General features: G+C 33.9%; 1 protein-coding gene across 2 annotated transcripts in view; it reads left to right on the plus strand.

Annotated features, from left to right (window-relative positions):
• Positions 1-15000, plus strand: part of LOC145297712 (wings apart-like protein homolog) — a 427159-nt gene that overhangs the window by 159836 nt on the left and 252323 nt on the right. For both annotated transcript variants that reach the window (XM_080143917.1, XM_080143918.1), the window contains one exon: positions 10317-10453. In XM_080143917.1, the coding sequence (XP_080000043.1) occupies positions 10317-10453 (137 nt within the window). The remainder of the gene's footprint in view (positions 1-10316; positions 10454-15000) is intronic.

Consider the following 15000-nt stretch of genomic DNA (forward strand, 5'->3'; position numbering starts at 1 on the left):
TAAAAACATATTTAATTTTAAAAAGGAAGCACAAAATAAGTGGGTATTCGTTAATCAATGGAGTTTTGAATAAATACTTTCCTTCTCATCAGAGGCTAGGAGTTAGCAAAATGCGGGATTGGCTTTTGCTTGCAAAAGTATTTAATGAAACTACAAGTAAGTCATAGATCTTACTTGATAACAAAAAGTGAAGCAGAGGGAATATAGTGAAGAAAAGGTGATTTATATATATATATATATATATATATATATATATATATATATATATATATATATAATGTATATATAGTATTGCTGTGGTTTCCTATATGTTAATCCAATGAAGCCCTGGTGTTTATAAAATAGTGCTCAATAACAAGGAGAGCAATATTATTGTATAATTTTCTTATACAAACATTATTACCCATTAATGTTAGTATAAATACAGAAAATTATACAATATATATTCATATTCATTAACCCTTATCCTTGAGTGGCCTTCTGACCTTGATAAATGATGATTACCTTGTAAAAAAAATCTTTTTGAATAAATACTAACAACTTTTATACCTATAGACACTTTCTGCTGGTCAGGAGATTCAAACTCATTTATAAAGTCAACCTTTACTTCAAAGGCTAGTCTCTTTCCTACAGGCCAGCTACGATTAATACTAACTAAATATAAATATCTATAGTCAGTTAGATTTATTCTGTATTAATCACTGCAAATCTCAAGATTCCACTTTCCAATTCACTATGAATATCACCTTTTCCAGGTCGACCAGGAACATCTTTTTCCTTTTATACCTATAGGCCATCACTTCAGGATAAGGATTAAAAAGAATTGTTGGTTAGATGAGGAATGCCGTCGCAAGAGGATTGAAAACAGTGGGTGGAATGAGCAGGAAATCACTTAAGAGAATGGGTCGACAAGTATTTGTTTACACTTGACTTGAAAACGAGCATGTTCTAGTCGGCTGGGAAGCAGACCCATTTTATCTTGTTCTACAGATGGGATGTTTTAGGAAAGAAACTTTTGTTTTTCATACAGAGAGGGATTTTAAAAGAGAGAGTAAAGAAAATTTGTTGCTGTGGTTTTAGCCAGACGAGTTCTTACTGTGAACATACGGGAGGTGGGGCAGAGATTGAAGCTCAGTCGAGCACATATGAACATAACAAATAATTTGATAAGTATTATTAATAATTATGGTATTTATTTATTTTTTTCCAAAAATGTGAGTATTGTCTCACAAGAAATGAAAAGAGAAGATGGGTTGGAAAAGCAAAAACAAAAATGAAGGTAAAAAAATTTGCAGGGAATGCTCGTTGTTATTTAGTTGAAAAATGGTTTTTGATTTTCTTTTTTTTGTTAGAAATGTTTTATGAAAAATGATAAGGTGAGATGGCTTTTTTGGCCTTCATAGATACAGCAGGTGCTCCATCTTTTTAAGCAGCAGTTATTTATTTAACATGAACACGTTTTAAAGAAAACGTTACACAGTCGTAAGTGGAGAGGTGTCAGTTATCAGAACGTCCTTATTCTTTACGGCTTTTACATTAATCTATCAAACGAAAGAGTTGAGGTGAGTGCATTATGATGTCATAATGGAACTCGATTTGTTAATTTTCAAGAACCTGCAATGAAGCATAAACTCCGTTTTAAATGCACTGAAATGAATACTTTCTTGAGTTAATTTGAACACGAAGCAATGACTCATCTTCGTCATCACAAATTTTATGAGGCGTACAATCCAGAGGGTCTCTTCTTAAGAAGCTGAATTCGCCACATTATAAACCAACATTGTGTCTAACATTGTCCTTGTGTTGTATCAAAGAAATAGGAAGTGCTATTTTTGTATGCTTGACTGATTATTAGAATTAAATTCGTTTTTGTGGTATTTTTTATTGGATGGCATTGTTGACCTTTGATGATATCCTATCTTTGGTCCTTGAAGGTCTGCTATCTTTGGCCCTTTGATGGTATGCTATGTTTGATCTTTTGATAGTATGCTATGTTTGGTCTTTTGATGGTATGCTATGTTTGGTCTTTTGATGGTATGCTATGTTTGGTCTTTTGATGATATGCTATGTTTAGTCTTTTGATGATATGCTATGTTTGGTCTTTTGATGGTATGCTATGTTTGGTCTTTTGATGACATGCTATGTTTGGTCTTTTGATGATATGCTATGTTTAGTCTTTTGATGATATGCTATGTTTGGTCTTTTGATGATATGCTATGTTTGGTCTTTTGATGGTATGCTATGTTTGGTCTTTTGATGATATGCTATGTTTAGTCTTTTGATGATATGCTATGTTCGGTCTTTTGATGACATGCTATGTTTGGTCTTTTGATGATATGCTATGTTTGGTCTTTTGATGGTATGCTATGTTTGGTCTTTTGATGACATGCTATGTTTGGTCTTTTGATGATATGCTATGTTTGGTCTTTTGATGATATGCTATGTTTAGTCTTTTGATGATATGCTATGTTCGGTCTTTTGATGACATGCTATGTTTGGTCTTTTGATGATATGCTATGTTTGGTCTTTTGATGGTATGCTATGTTTGGCCCTTTGATGGTATGCTATGTTTGGTCTTTTGATGACATGCTATGTTTGGTCTTTTGATGATATGCTATGTTTAGTCTTTTGATGATATGCTATGTTTGGTCTTTTGATGATATGCTATGTTTGGTCTTTTGATGGTATGCTATGTTTGGTCTTTTGATGATATGCTATGTTTAGTCTTTTGATGATATGCTATGTTCGGTCTTTTGATGACATGCTATGTTTGGTCTTTTGATGATATGCTATGTTTGGTCTTTTGATGGTATGCTATGTTTGGTCTTTTGATGATATGCTATGTTTGGTCTTTTGATGGTATGCTATGTTTGGTCTTTTGATGACATGCTATGTTTGGTCTTTTGATGACATGCTATGTTTGGTCTTTTGATGATATGCTATGTTTGGTCTTTTGATGGTATGCTATGTTTGGTCTTTTGATGACATGCTATGTTTGGTCTTTTGATGACATCCTATGTTTGGTCTTTTGATGATATGCTATGTTTGGTCTTTTGATGGTATGCTATGTTTGGTCTTTTGATGACATGCTATGTTTGGTCTTTTGATGACATGCTATGTTTGGTCTTTTGATGGTATGCTATGTTTAGTCTTTTGATGATATGCTATGTTTGGTCTTTTGATGATATGCTATGTTTGGTCTTTTGATGGTATGCTATGTTTGGTCTTTTGATGACATGCTATGTTTGGTCTTTTGATGACATGCTATGTTTGGTCTTTTGATGATATGCTATGTTTGGTCTTTTGATGGTATGCTATGTTTGGTCTTTTTATGACATGCTATGTTTGGTCTTTTGATGATATGCTATGTTTGGTCTTTTGATGGTATGCTATGTTTGGTCTTTTGATGATATGCTATGTTTGGTCTTTTGATGGTATGCTATGTTTGGTCTTTTAATGGTATGCTATGTTTGGTCTTTTGATGACATGCTATGTTTGGTCTTTTGATGATATGCTAGGTTTGGTCTTTTGATGGTATGCTATGTTTGGTCTTTTGATGACATGCTATGTTTGGTCTTTTGATGACATGCTATGTTTGGTCTTTTAATGATATGCTATGTTTGGTCTTTTGATTGTATGCTATGTTTGGTCTTTTGATGACATGCTATGTTTGGTCTTTTGATGACATGCTATGTTTGGTCTTTTGATGATATGCTATGTTTGGTCTTTTGATGGTATGCTATGTTTGGTCTTTTGATGGTATGCTATGTTTGGTCTTTTGATGACATGCTATGTTTGGTCTTTTGATGACATGCTATGTTTGATCTTTTGATGGTATGCTATGTTTGATCTTTTGATGGTATGCTATGTTTGATCTTTTGATGGTATGCTATGTTTGATCTTTTGATGGTATGCTATGTTTGGTCTTTTGATAGTATGCTATGTTTGGTCCTTTATTGGTATGCTATGTTTTATCTTTTGATGGTATGCTATGTTTGGTCTTTTGATGATATGCTATGTTTGGTCTTTTGATGGTATGCTATGTTTGGTCCTTTATTGGTATGCTATGTTTGATCTTTTGATGGTATGCTATGTTTGATCTTTTGATGGTATGCTATGTTTGGTCTTTTGATGGTATGCTATGTTTGATCTTTTGATGGTATGCTATGTTTGGTCTTTTGATAGTATGCTATGTTTGGTCCTTTATTGGTATGCTATGTTTGGTCTTTTGATGATATGCTATGTTTGGTCTTTTGATGGTATGCTATGTTTGGTCTTTTGATGATATGCTATGTTTAGTCTTTTGATGATATGCTATGTTCGGTCTTTTGATGACATGCTATGTTTGGTCTTTTGACGGTATGCTATGTTTGGTCTTTTGATAGTATGCTATGTTTGGTCCTTTATTGGTATGCTATGTTTGATCTTTTTATGGTATGCTATGTTTGATCTTTTGATGATATGCTATGTTTGATCTTTTGATGATATGCTATGTTTGATCTTTTGATGATATGCTATGTTTGATCTTTTGATGGTATGCTATGTTTGATCTTTTGATGGTATGCTATGTTTGATCTTTTGATGATATGCTATGTTTGGTCTTTTGATGGTATGCTATGTCTGGTCCTTTATTGGTATGCTATGTTTGATCTTTTGATGGTATGCTATGTTTGATCTTTTGATAGTATGCTATGTTTGATCTTTTGATGGTATGCTATGTTTGATCTTTTGATGGTATGCTATGTTTGATATTTTGATGGTATGCTATGTTTGGTCTTTTGATGGTATGCTATGTTTGGTCTTTTGATGGTATGCTATGTTTGGTCTTTATATGGTATGCTATGTTTGGTCCTTTATTGGTATGCTATGTTTGATCTTTTGATGATATGCTATGTTTGGTCTTTTGATGATATGCTATGTTTGATCTTTTGATGATATGCTATGTTTGATCTTTTGATGGTATGCTATGTTTGGTCCTTTGTATGATATGCTATCTTACACATTTAGCAATCAAATTTTGATTTCAAAACTTTGAAGTGTGACAGACAAAGCCCTTATAAAGATGTGCAGACACATCTAAAAACTTACTGCATTCTATTTTATAAAAATTTATTTTTATATAAACTCAGAATAAATAGATATTTTATTAACAGATCTATCCAGCATCTCCTGGGTTCCTAATTTTCATAAATTATAGGAAAAATAAAAGTAAAACTGTGAAATCTCTAAATTCTAAAATCATTGTAAAAATCATTATGCCTTGAGTAAGGTTTGAACTCACAGATTCTAATATGACGAACTAACCAATTAACTCATAAAGGCATGTATGAAAACATGATACCATTGAATACATAAACAAAACTCTTTTCTCTGTCAGTCATGTAAGGCAACGAAAGAAAAGAGAGAAAGGAAATGTCCTCTTTTTTTGTTGGTAAATATTGAAGAAATTGTTAAGAAGTTAGTACCTGGTAATTTAGTAACAGTATTAAGATTTAAGACTGCAGGGGATAGCTCCTCCTATTTCCTCTATGATATCTATATTTCTATAAAAGTGAAATTGTGTGTGTGTATATTTCTATAAAAGTGAAATTGTGTGTGTATATTTCTATAAAAGTGAAATTGTGTGTGTATATATTTCTATAAAAGTGAAATTGTGTGTGTGTGTGTGTGTATATTTCTATAAAAGTGAAATCGTGTGTGTATATATTTCTATAAAAGTGAAATTGTGTGTGTGTGTGTATATATATTTCTATAAAAGTGAAATTGTGTGTGTGTGTATATTTCTATAAAAGTGAAATTGTGTGTGTGTGTGTATATTTTTATAAAAGTGAAATTGTGTGTGTGTGTGTGTGTGTGTGTGTGTGTGTATTTCTATAAAAGTGAAATTGTCACTGTGTGTGTACATTTCCCTAGCAAACTATTCTGTCAATTTTCAGTCTACAGACTCAAAATTTAACATAAGGGGTATTGAGATTTGGGAAAATCTTGTTAATCGGTTTTCGGCCAGAAATTTGGCTGTCAAGGGATCAAAGTTAAACGATTTAACCTTTAAAAACTCTACCAAACTCCTCTGCCAATTTTGGGTCTAAACACTTGAAATTTTAGATGTAATTTACATGAACATGGATCAAACTTTTTAATTTGATTTGAGCCCAAAACAATAAATGGTAAGAGGTCAAAATTGGGGTCGAAGTTAAAAAAAATTTGACCTTTGTGGTCTCTACCAAATTACTCAGCCAATTTTTGGTCTAAAAATTTGAAATTTTACATAAAGTGTATTCAAAGCTTTTGAATTGTTTTTTGGCAAAAAGATTTGGCTGCCAAGAGGTCAAAGTTCAAAAGATTTTACCTTTGCGGTCCCTAGCAAACTATTCAGTCAATTTTGGGTCTAAACATTTGAAATTTTACATGAAGGGTATTCAGACATGCAGCAAGCTTTTTAATCAGTTTTGGGGCGAAAATTTTTCTGCCAAGAGGCCCAAGTTGAAAGAGTTGACCTTTGCAGACTCTACCAAACTCCTCGGCCAATTTTGGGTCTAAACACTTGAAATTTTAGGTGTAGATTACTTGGACATGAGTCCAACTTTTTATATATATATATATATATATATATATATATATATATATATATATATATATATATATATATATGCACATTAAGTTATAAACAGTAGATAGACCCCGAGCAAAACCAGGCTGAACTGCTAGTCAACAATAAAAACAAAAACTGTTGATTGATTTGAATATGAAATTTGATGAAATCGATTGGAATGAAATTTTAATTTTTAAACAACACAGACCAACAATTGTCTTGTATGGCTGATGAAACAGATTTATGTTATTTATATTGTAAAAAATGTTGTTGATCACAAAATTATTGGGTTGATTATATTTTAAATATATGTATTGTCTGAAATTTATATTTGTTATATTCAAAATAATGGACACTTTTTTTTTTTTTTTTTTACTTATTTTTTATTTCGTGCTATTGTTATTAAATTTTTTTGGACATTATACTTCATTATATTATTGATTTGACTACCATTGAAATGAGTACACTCCCCCCCCCACACACACACACATACACGTATGCCTCTCTCTCTCTCTCTCTCTCTCTCTCTCTCTCTCTCTCTCTCTCCATTTATATCTTTCTCTCTCTTTTCTTTATCTTTGCTTCCTTTTTCCCCTCTATTTCTCTCCTTCTCTCTCTCCAAATTTGTAATCGACACCCTCAACGGCCTTTATTTTTCAGCCACTACCCGTTTCTCTTATTTAATTCTCAATAGAATTGTTTTTTTTTTGTGTTATTTTTATTTATATTTATTTATTTTTTTCTTTTGCTGAACACCTCATATTAAACACTAATTAAATTTGCATTCCTTTTTTTTGTTCTCTTTTAAAAAATACTTTAAATACTTTTATAGTTTCCCAAGCAAATAAATACGATTGTTTAATAATTATGTCATTGCAATTGCACTGGTTGTTCAATCAACAAACAATTCTATTTTTTCTTTCTTCTTTATATTTTTTATTTATTTTTGTTTTTGTCACGAACTCGCTTTTCTCTCTCTCTCTCTCTCTCTCTCTCTCTCTCTCTCTCTCTCTCTCTCTCTCTCTCTCTCTCTCTCTTCTCCTCTCTCTCTTCCTCTCTTTCTTCTCCCTCTCTCTCTTCTCCCTATCTCTCTCTCTTCTCCCTCTCTCTTCTCCCTCTCTCTTTTCTCCCTCTCTCTTTTCTCCATCTCTCTCTTTTCTCCCTCTCTTTTTCTCCACCTCTCTCTTTTTCTCCCTCTCTCTCTTTTTCACTTTCTCTCTTTTCTCCCACTCTCTCTCTCTCTCTATCTTTTCTCTTCCTCTTTCTATCTTTTCTCTTCCTCTTTTTATCTTTTCTTTTCCACCCCCGCTCTTTTCTCTCCTTTCCCTCTCTCTCTTTTCTATCCCCTTCCCCTCTCTCTCTTTTCTATCCCCTTCCCCTCTTTATCTTTTTCTCTCCCTCTCTCTCCTCCCTTCATTTCTCTCTTTTCTCTCCATCTTTTCTCTCTTTTTTCTCTCCATTTCTCTTCTCTTATCTTTTCTCTCCCTCTCTTTCTCCTCGCCATTTTCTCTTTTCTTGCCCTCTTTCTTTTCTGTTCCCCCTCTCTCTCTGTTCTTTTGCTTTGTTTTCTCACCCTCTCTCCCACTCTTTTTCTTTATTTCTCTTTGCTTTCTTTTTCTTTCTTTTCTCTCCTTTTTTATTTTCTCTCCTTTTTTATTTTCTCTCCTCTTTCCCTCTCCTTCTCTTTTCTCCCTCATCTCCCACTCTTTTGTCTCCCTCTCTCTCAATATAAAATAATCATTAATCATAAAATGCTCCATATTTATATTTTGCACTTGTGTGGTCCCCCTTCTTTAATTCAGCTATGCGGTCTCTGAAAATATTTCCTTGCTCCCCTCAAGAAACATGAAATGAAATGTGTTATCAGAACAGATACTATGCTTTGCTCTTAACCAATACGCTAAGATTAATTTGTTTATATAATGAAATATTTGGTTTTATAAATATACTAGTCTGGATGCCCGGCATTGCCTAGATTTTTGTAGGTGTAAAAAAAAAAAAAAAGTGGTAGTAGGTAGGCAGGCTCGAACCTGTGACGCGAAGGTGGAAAAGAAAGTGAAAGAAAACCTGACGTCTTACCACTATGCCATGACGTGATCAAAAGTGTTAAACGTTCAAATTTTACGTAGTCAATCAAAAAGATGACTTGCAGAAATGGCGTTGCTTTTAAACCTTCCACTAATAATGTGGGGGATAAGCAGCTCACCCCAAAAAGAGGGCACTTTGGCAGTATCCAAAAAATTAGTAATTGTCTCAGTATGAAGGGTGTTCCCCTATATTGACCAAGACGGGATGACTTTCGAAAAATCAGCAAAAAAAAAAAAAAAAACCCTTTCCTGTAGAAAAGTGCCCAGTTGAGGGTGAAGGAATTAATGTTTTTGGCCAATTTTTCGATATTTGGCGTCTGAAGGGTCGAGCTTCAAAATGATATCAATCTCGTGAAAACCTGTGACCTCTGTCGAAAGTTTTAGGCAGATATACAAACATACATATATACAAACATATATTTAAACAGACAGATAAGATTTATATAGTAGATAATGTTGACTTGAATCAAAATTTCCAGGTTTCTTGTGGGGCACTAGCAGTGTCAGAAATTTCGTGAAAATAGTGAATAATTCCACCCCATCTTTCCAAGCTTATAACTCCTCGAAAAATGTAATTCAAGCCCTAATTTTTTTTTTCAATTAAAGGAGCAAGGACCAAGGTTTTATTAAAAAAAAAAAAAACAAAAAAAAAACAATGTGTTTTTTTTTTTAAAAAAAGGTTTTAAACTTCGGACTTTACAGGTAAATTTCTAAAAAACAGTACTTTTTTTTTTGTTTTAAATTTGAATATATTATTTATTGACTTTTTCTCTTCTCTTCAATTTGTGATATATAAAACTCCCCGACATAATTAATTATTTACTTTTTAATAGACATTTCAAAATGAGAGGCGTGAATTATTCGAACCCCTGTCTTTCCAAGCTTATAACTCCTCGAAAAATGTAATTCAAGCCCTAATTATTTTTTCAATTAAAGGAGCAAGGACCCAGGTTTCATTAAAAAAAAAAAAAAGACAAAAAAAAGACAAAAAAAAAACAATGTGTTCTTATAAAATAAGGTTTTAAACTTCGGACTTTACAGGTAAATTTCTAAAAAAGCGATTTTTTTTTTTTTGTTTTAAATTTGAATATATTATTTATTGACCTTTTCTCTTCAATTTGTGATATATAAAACTCCCCGACATAAATTAATTATTTACTTTTTAATAGACATTTGAAAATGGATGACACTTGGGGGGGGGGGGGGGGGCGTGAATTTAAAAAATAAACGTTTGTCTAAAATATCATATTCGGTTTATTGGAAAGAACATAAAATTTCACATTGACCCTGAAAATATCGTAAAAATAGAATCAATAGAAAAGTTTTGATAGATTTTTAAAGTTTAAAAATTGAAAAATATTGAGTTCGGAAAATTCATTACTGTTTTAAAAAAAAAAAAATAAATATTTCTATTACTTTTAAAACAACTGTAATAGTTTATTTTGGAAGTATAATCCATAAAGAAAATAAATAACCCACTTTTAACAGAGAAATTACGAGATTTTTATATTGTATTCGCAGTTTCGTGTTAGGGGTGTCAAAAATTCCTACAAAAATTCTGATACTGCTAGTGGGGCACTCTGTATATATTTCACATTTCTTTAATTCTAACTTTTTTTTTTTTTTTAAATCTTCAGCTATTCACTGTCGTGCGAAATGTCAAAGAAGCTCATGAGGTACAAGAATCTGGAGAAACTCAAGAATTTATCGATGATGTAGAATATCTATTAGCTGGCTTAGGAGATACGGAACCGATGTCCACTCGATCTCTAAGGTAAGACATTTTTGAATTTATTTTTGTTGCATTCTCGTTTCACTGTGGCAGAGTGTGGAGTGCAATTATTTTTTATGGACACCATATAAGACTGGAATTTGAAAGTCGATCTTATGCACTAATCCTTATCCTCGAATGCTGCTACCATACGAGGTTGTTTGAAGATATATCGGCTTCCTCATTGTTTTTTTCTTTGCCTTTGCAAAACTCAATCATGTTCTTCAATGCTAAAAAAATTAAAAAATTTTCCTTTACAGAATAACCAAACAAAATAATGTGAATAAATATTTTGAAGATATTAAGAACTTGGGGCATAAAACCTTGTACAAAAATGACCAGATTCCACATTAAATTACCCAACAAAGGTTGATATACAAAACAACCAAACTTATCCCTGATTGATCTTTGTGACCCATTTTAAAAAAAGTGGTGGTGGGGGCGGTTATTTTCTTTGCTATGAAAGATTACACAATAATCCTGACTTTGTTCCATTTTTATGTTAATGTTGCTAGCCTTCATATGGTTTAGAGTTTTTTGTGTTTTTCTGCTTAGATTTCTATTTTTAATTTTCTTTTTGTTTTTAATATTAATTAGTCTATCAAGGCCAAAATGTCGCTTGAGCATAAGGATTAATGAGATTGCCAGTTGAACGATGGACAAGAATATGAGAAGAATAAAAAGTAGAATAAAAAGACAAAACAACGTTTCAGCCAACTATTCCTCTGGCCTTCGTCAGGTGGTTAAAAACGACACTTGTGAGAGGTTTAAAAGAAATGCCATTTCGGCAAGTCATCTATTTGATTGACTATATTTAATTTGAACGCTTAAACGCTTAACATTTCCAGTCGCGTCATGCTGTAGTGGTAAGACATCAAGTTTTCTTTGACTTTCTTTTCCGCCTTCACGTCACGTGTTCGAGCATGCCTGCCTATTACCATTTTTTTTTTTTTTTTTTTTAACACTTACAAACATCCAGGCAACGCCGGGCACCTAGGCTAGTATATTTATAAAATATATTTAAAAAATGATAGATCAGATAACAAAAGTTTGGATTTATAAGACCAAAAAATCCAACCTTGATCGTCCTTCGAGGCCCAATGCCGCAGTGGGTAGACGTTGAATCTCTACAGTTCCAGGTGAACATTGTCTGAAGATAGCGGTTTCAATTCTACCCAAAGCTGGTCAGAGGATTAGTTGCCCAAAACGTGGTGAGACAATAACAACTATGGAAGGCAGTAATTACTGAAGATACAGTTAAGAGATTCAGCATTCTAGTCACAGTTTACCATCTGACGAAGGTCAGAGGAATAGTTGGCTGAAACGTTGTGGAACAACAACTATAAAGATGAGGATAATAGTCCGCAAATAAATAAAAAAATAAATAAAAATATAAATAACTCATCTGAAATGATTGCAATAATTAAATAAAAAGACAAATTTGATTACTTGGCTTGATAAGTAATTGTTGACATTGGACTTGAAGATAAATCATATTGTAATCTGCGGAGAAGCAGTTCCATGATAATGTGTTTCACAGATGCAAAACTCATGGCTATAAACAATCCTCACAGTGATCTAAAATTGGTTCTTATTTTAGACCTGCGTTCTGACACAGAGAAAATGTTAAAAGTGAACAGATAGACAATATTTTTTTCAGTTATACGAGGGGCGTGCAATAAGTAATGCCCCTGACCCACTTCCCATAGCAGTAGAGTAACGAAACTTGGCACAGTTATAAGTCTTTCTCTACATAGGAATCACTCAGAGTTATGCATTTCTCCCATCGTTTGATGCAGCTCGGGAGACCGTTTTTGTAGAACATCCCAGGTTGGTCCTCCAACCACGACGTGACTTCAGAAATCAAGGCTGCATCATCTGGGAAACGCTTTTCTTTTCAAAAACAACTTCATGGCTGGGAAGAGGTGAAAGTTAGAGGGTGCAAGGTCAGGAGAGTAGGGAGGATGAGGAAGAATTTCATAATCACACGCCCGTGCTTCTGATCTGGCGACATGGGAGTTGTGGACCGGAGCTTTGTCCTGCAAAAGGAGGGTACCTTTGCTGATCTTGCCCCGATACCTTGATAGCTTTCCTTAATTTCCTCAAAAGTGAAGCATAATAGGCTGTAATTGTGGTACCCTTTGCCAGGAAATCTGTCATCACTACTCCGTCCTGATTCCAGAAGACTGTGAGCATGAACTTGCCAGCGGAGGGCTGCACCCTTGCCTTCTTTGGAGGTGGTGAGTCCAAGTGCTTCCACTGCATTGATTGGGCTTTGGTCTTTGGATCATAGTGATGGACTCAGGTTTCATCCTGTGCAATCAGTCTTTTGAAAAACTTTGACTCATCTTCTTGGCACATCTCCAAATTCATCCTCGAGCACTTGACGTGTTCTCGCTTCTGGAATGGTGTGAGCAACCTGGGAATCCATCTGGCAGGCACCTTATGCATATGCAAATGGTCATGAATGATAGTTTTCACAGACCCTGTACTAATCTTGACATCTTGGGCTATTTGGCGAATAGTAATGCGCCGAGCTTCCAAAATAGCAGCCTCAACATCAATGGCAGAAGGGGGCAACCAGGTCTGGGTGCTGTTTCCACAGACTTCCGGCCATGTTTGAATTCACGATGCCAGGTCATATGATGGGGGCATTATCACCATAAGTTTTTTTCATTTCATCAAAAGTCTCTTGTGGTGTGCGTCCTTTCAAATACAAAAAACGGATCACTGCTAGACATTCAACTGGCTCCATTTCACACCTGACTCAGTTCAAACACCTGTAAAACAGAAACCACAATTAGTTCAGGGCTGTAATTTGCCACATAACCCGTAGAGATATAAATCATTGAACATGCAAAATTTCAGCTAGATCAGACAACTGGAAGTGGGTCAAGGGCATTACTTATTGCACGCCCCTCATGTATAAATATTTTCCTTAACTAAGAGTTGTTTTGAACTATTCTACCAGGACCTTACACATTTTGTCTCTTTTTCTATGTCAAATAATGAAGTTAATCAATCCACTATCTGTTTGGTGGGGGTCACCAGCTGACCCTCAAAAATCGTCACCTGTCAATCATATCTACTAACTAGGGCTATGACAACAATCTATTCTGTTCATTGTTTTTACTCTCGATTATATATCCGACACAGTTATAGACACAATTAATCAACCGAGAATCACATCGCTCTACATAAAAACATACAAGATATCAATGGATATATACCTGAGAATCAGAACAAGGAAAAGAATATGCTGTTGTCATAGCCCTACTAATAACACATTGCACCTGGCAAACCATAAAAAGCATCTTACATATGAGTAATATTTCTCGCACGCGGAGATGGCATAGACTGCCTAGAGATGTCTTCTATGTCTGGTCGTTGTCAAATGGTGCCAGACGATTTGGGCGGGGCAAACCTCACTTCAACGATGTGTATACAAGCGTGACTTTCGGCTTGTGTGGTCTACTACCAAATAGCATTCAGGTAAGAGATAGTTGCAGAACTCTGTACTTAGCGGTAATTTATTAGAACAGGTAGAAAGCGAGCAGATGAAATTAGATGATACACCTTATGGGTTGAATGAGTCGGATGAAAAGACTGGCAGCTGCTGTCCACAACAGCCGACGACAATGAATACATAAACAACAGCTGCAATAAACACTGCTATTCAAGGATCACCCCCACCCACCCACCCACAAGCCTATTGATATTTGAGGATGCCATCGATGTGACATAATCATATAATTACATTTGCCAAAGATATGTACTCATTATATATATATATATATATATATATATATAGAGAGAGAGAGAGAGAGAGAGATTTTTATTTGGTTTTGTTAGCGATATTTTTTTAACGAATTCTATTATTTATACAAAAGTGCATTTTTACCTAAATGCAAGTTGGAAATAATTTTCCCTTTGACCAATTTGGTACTCCCTAAATGGGTAGCGGCATATATATCATTTTTAAAATATAATTATCCACTGACACATGTTTCCTCGTCTATGACTCATCAGAGTGGCTGAATCTAGCGAGATTCGAAATCACGACCCCATGATAAGAAGCCTAAACCTCTACCATGTGGCTAACCTTGCACGATTACTAAATGTATCTACATAAAAACATGATATATATATATATATGATTATATTTTAAAAGTAATATATATATATATACACTAGCAGACTGCCCGGCATTGTTCGGTCGTAAAATATGCTGAAATATGATATTTTGATTAATGCAAATTTCATATTTATCATTATATTATATTGAACCCAATATATAGAAATGATTTAAAAAGTTTTTAAAAAAATGATTTGTGCGCCATCACCAGGAATCAAAACCAAAACGTTTAGCTTAGGATTTACTTTTTCCTTTGACGTTAATGCTTGAGCTACGTTTACTGCAAGGCTAAAAATTAAAACCTCAACCAATAGCTATTACGTTATGCATGCATATTTGTAATGCTGTCGTTTAACCTTCACCTGGCAAATTCCATTTTTCTAATTTTCACCATTTGCACCGATTTTCCTCAGCT

Source organism: Euprymna scolopes, chromosome 18, assembly GCF_053919585.1.
Source record: "Euprymna scolopes isolate OS-2025 chromosome 18, ASM5391958v1, whole genome shotgun sequence".
NCBI lineage: Eukaryota > Metazoa > Mollusca > Cephalopoda > Sepiida > Sepiolidae > Euprymna > Euprymna scolopes.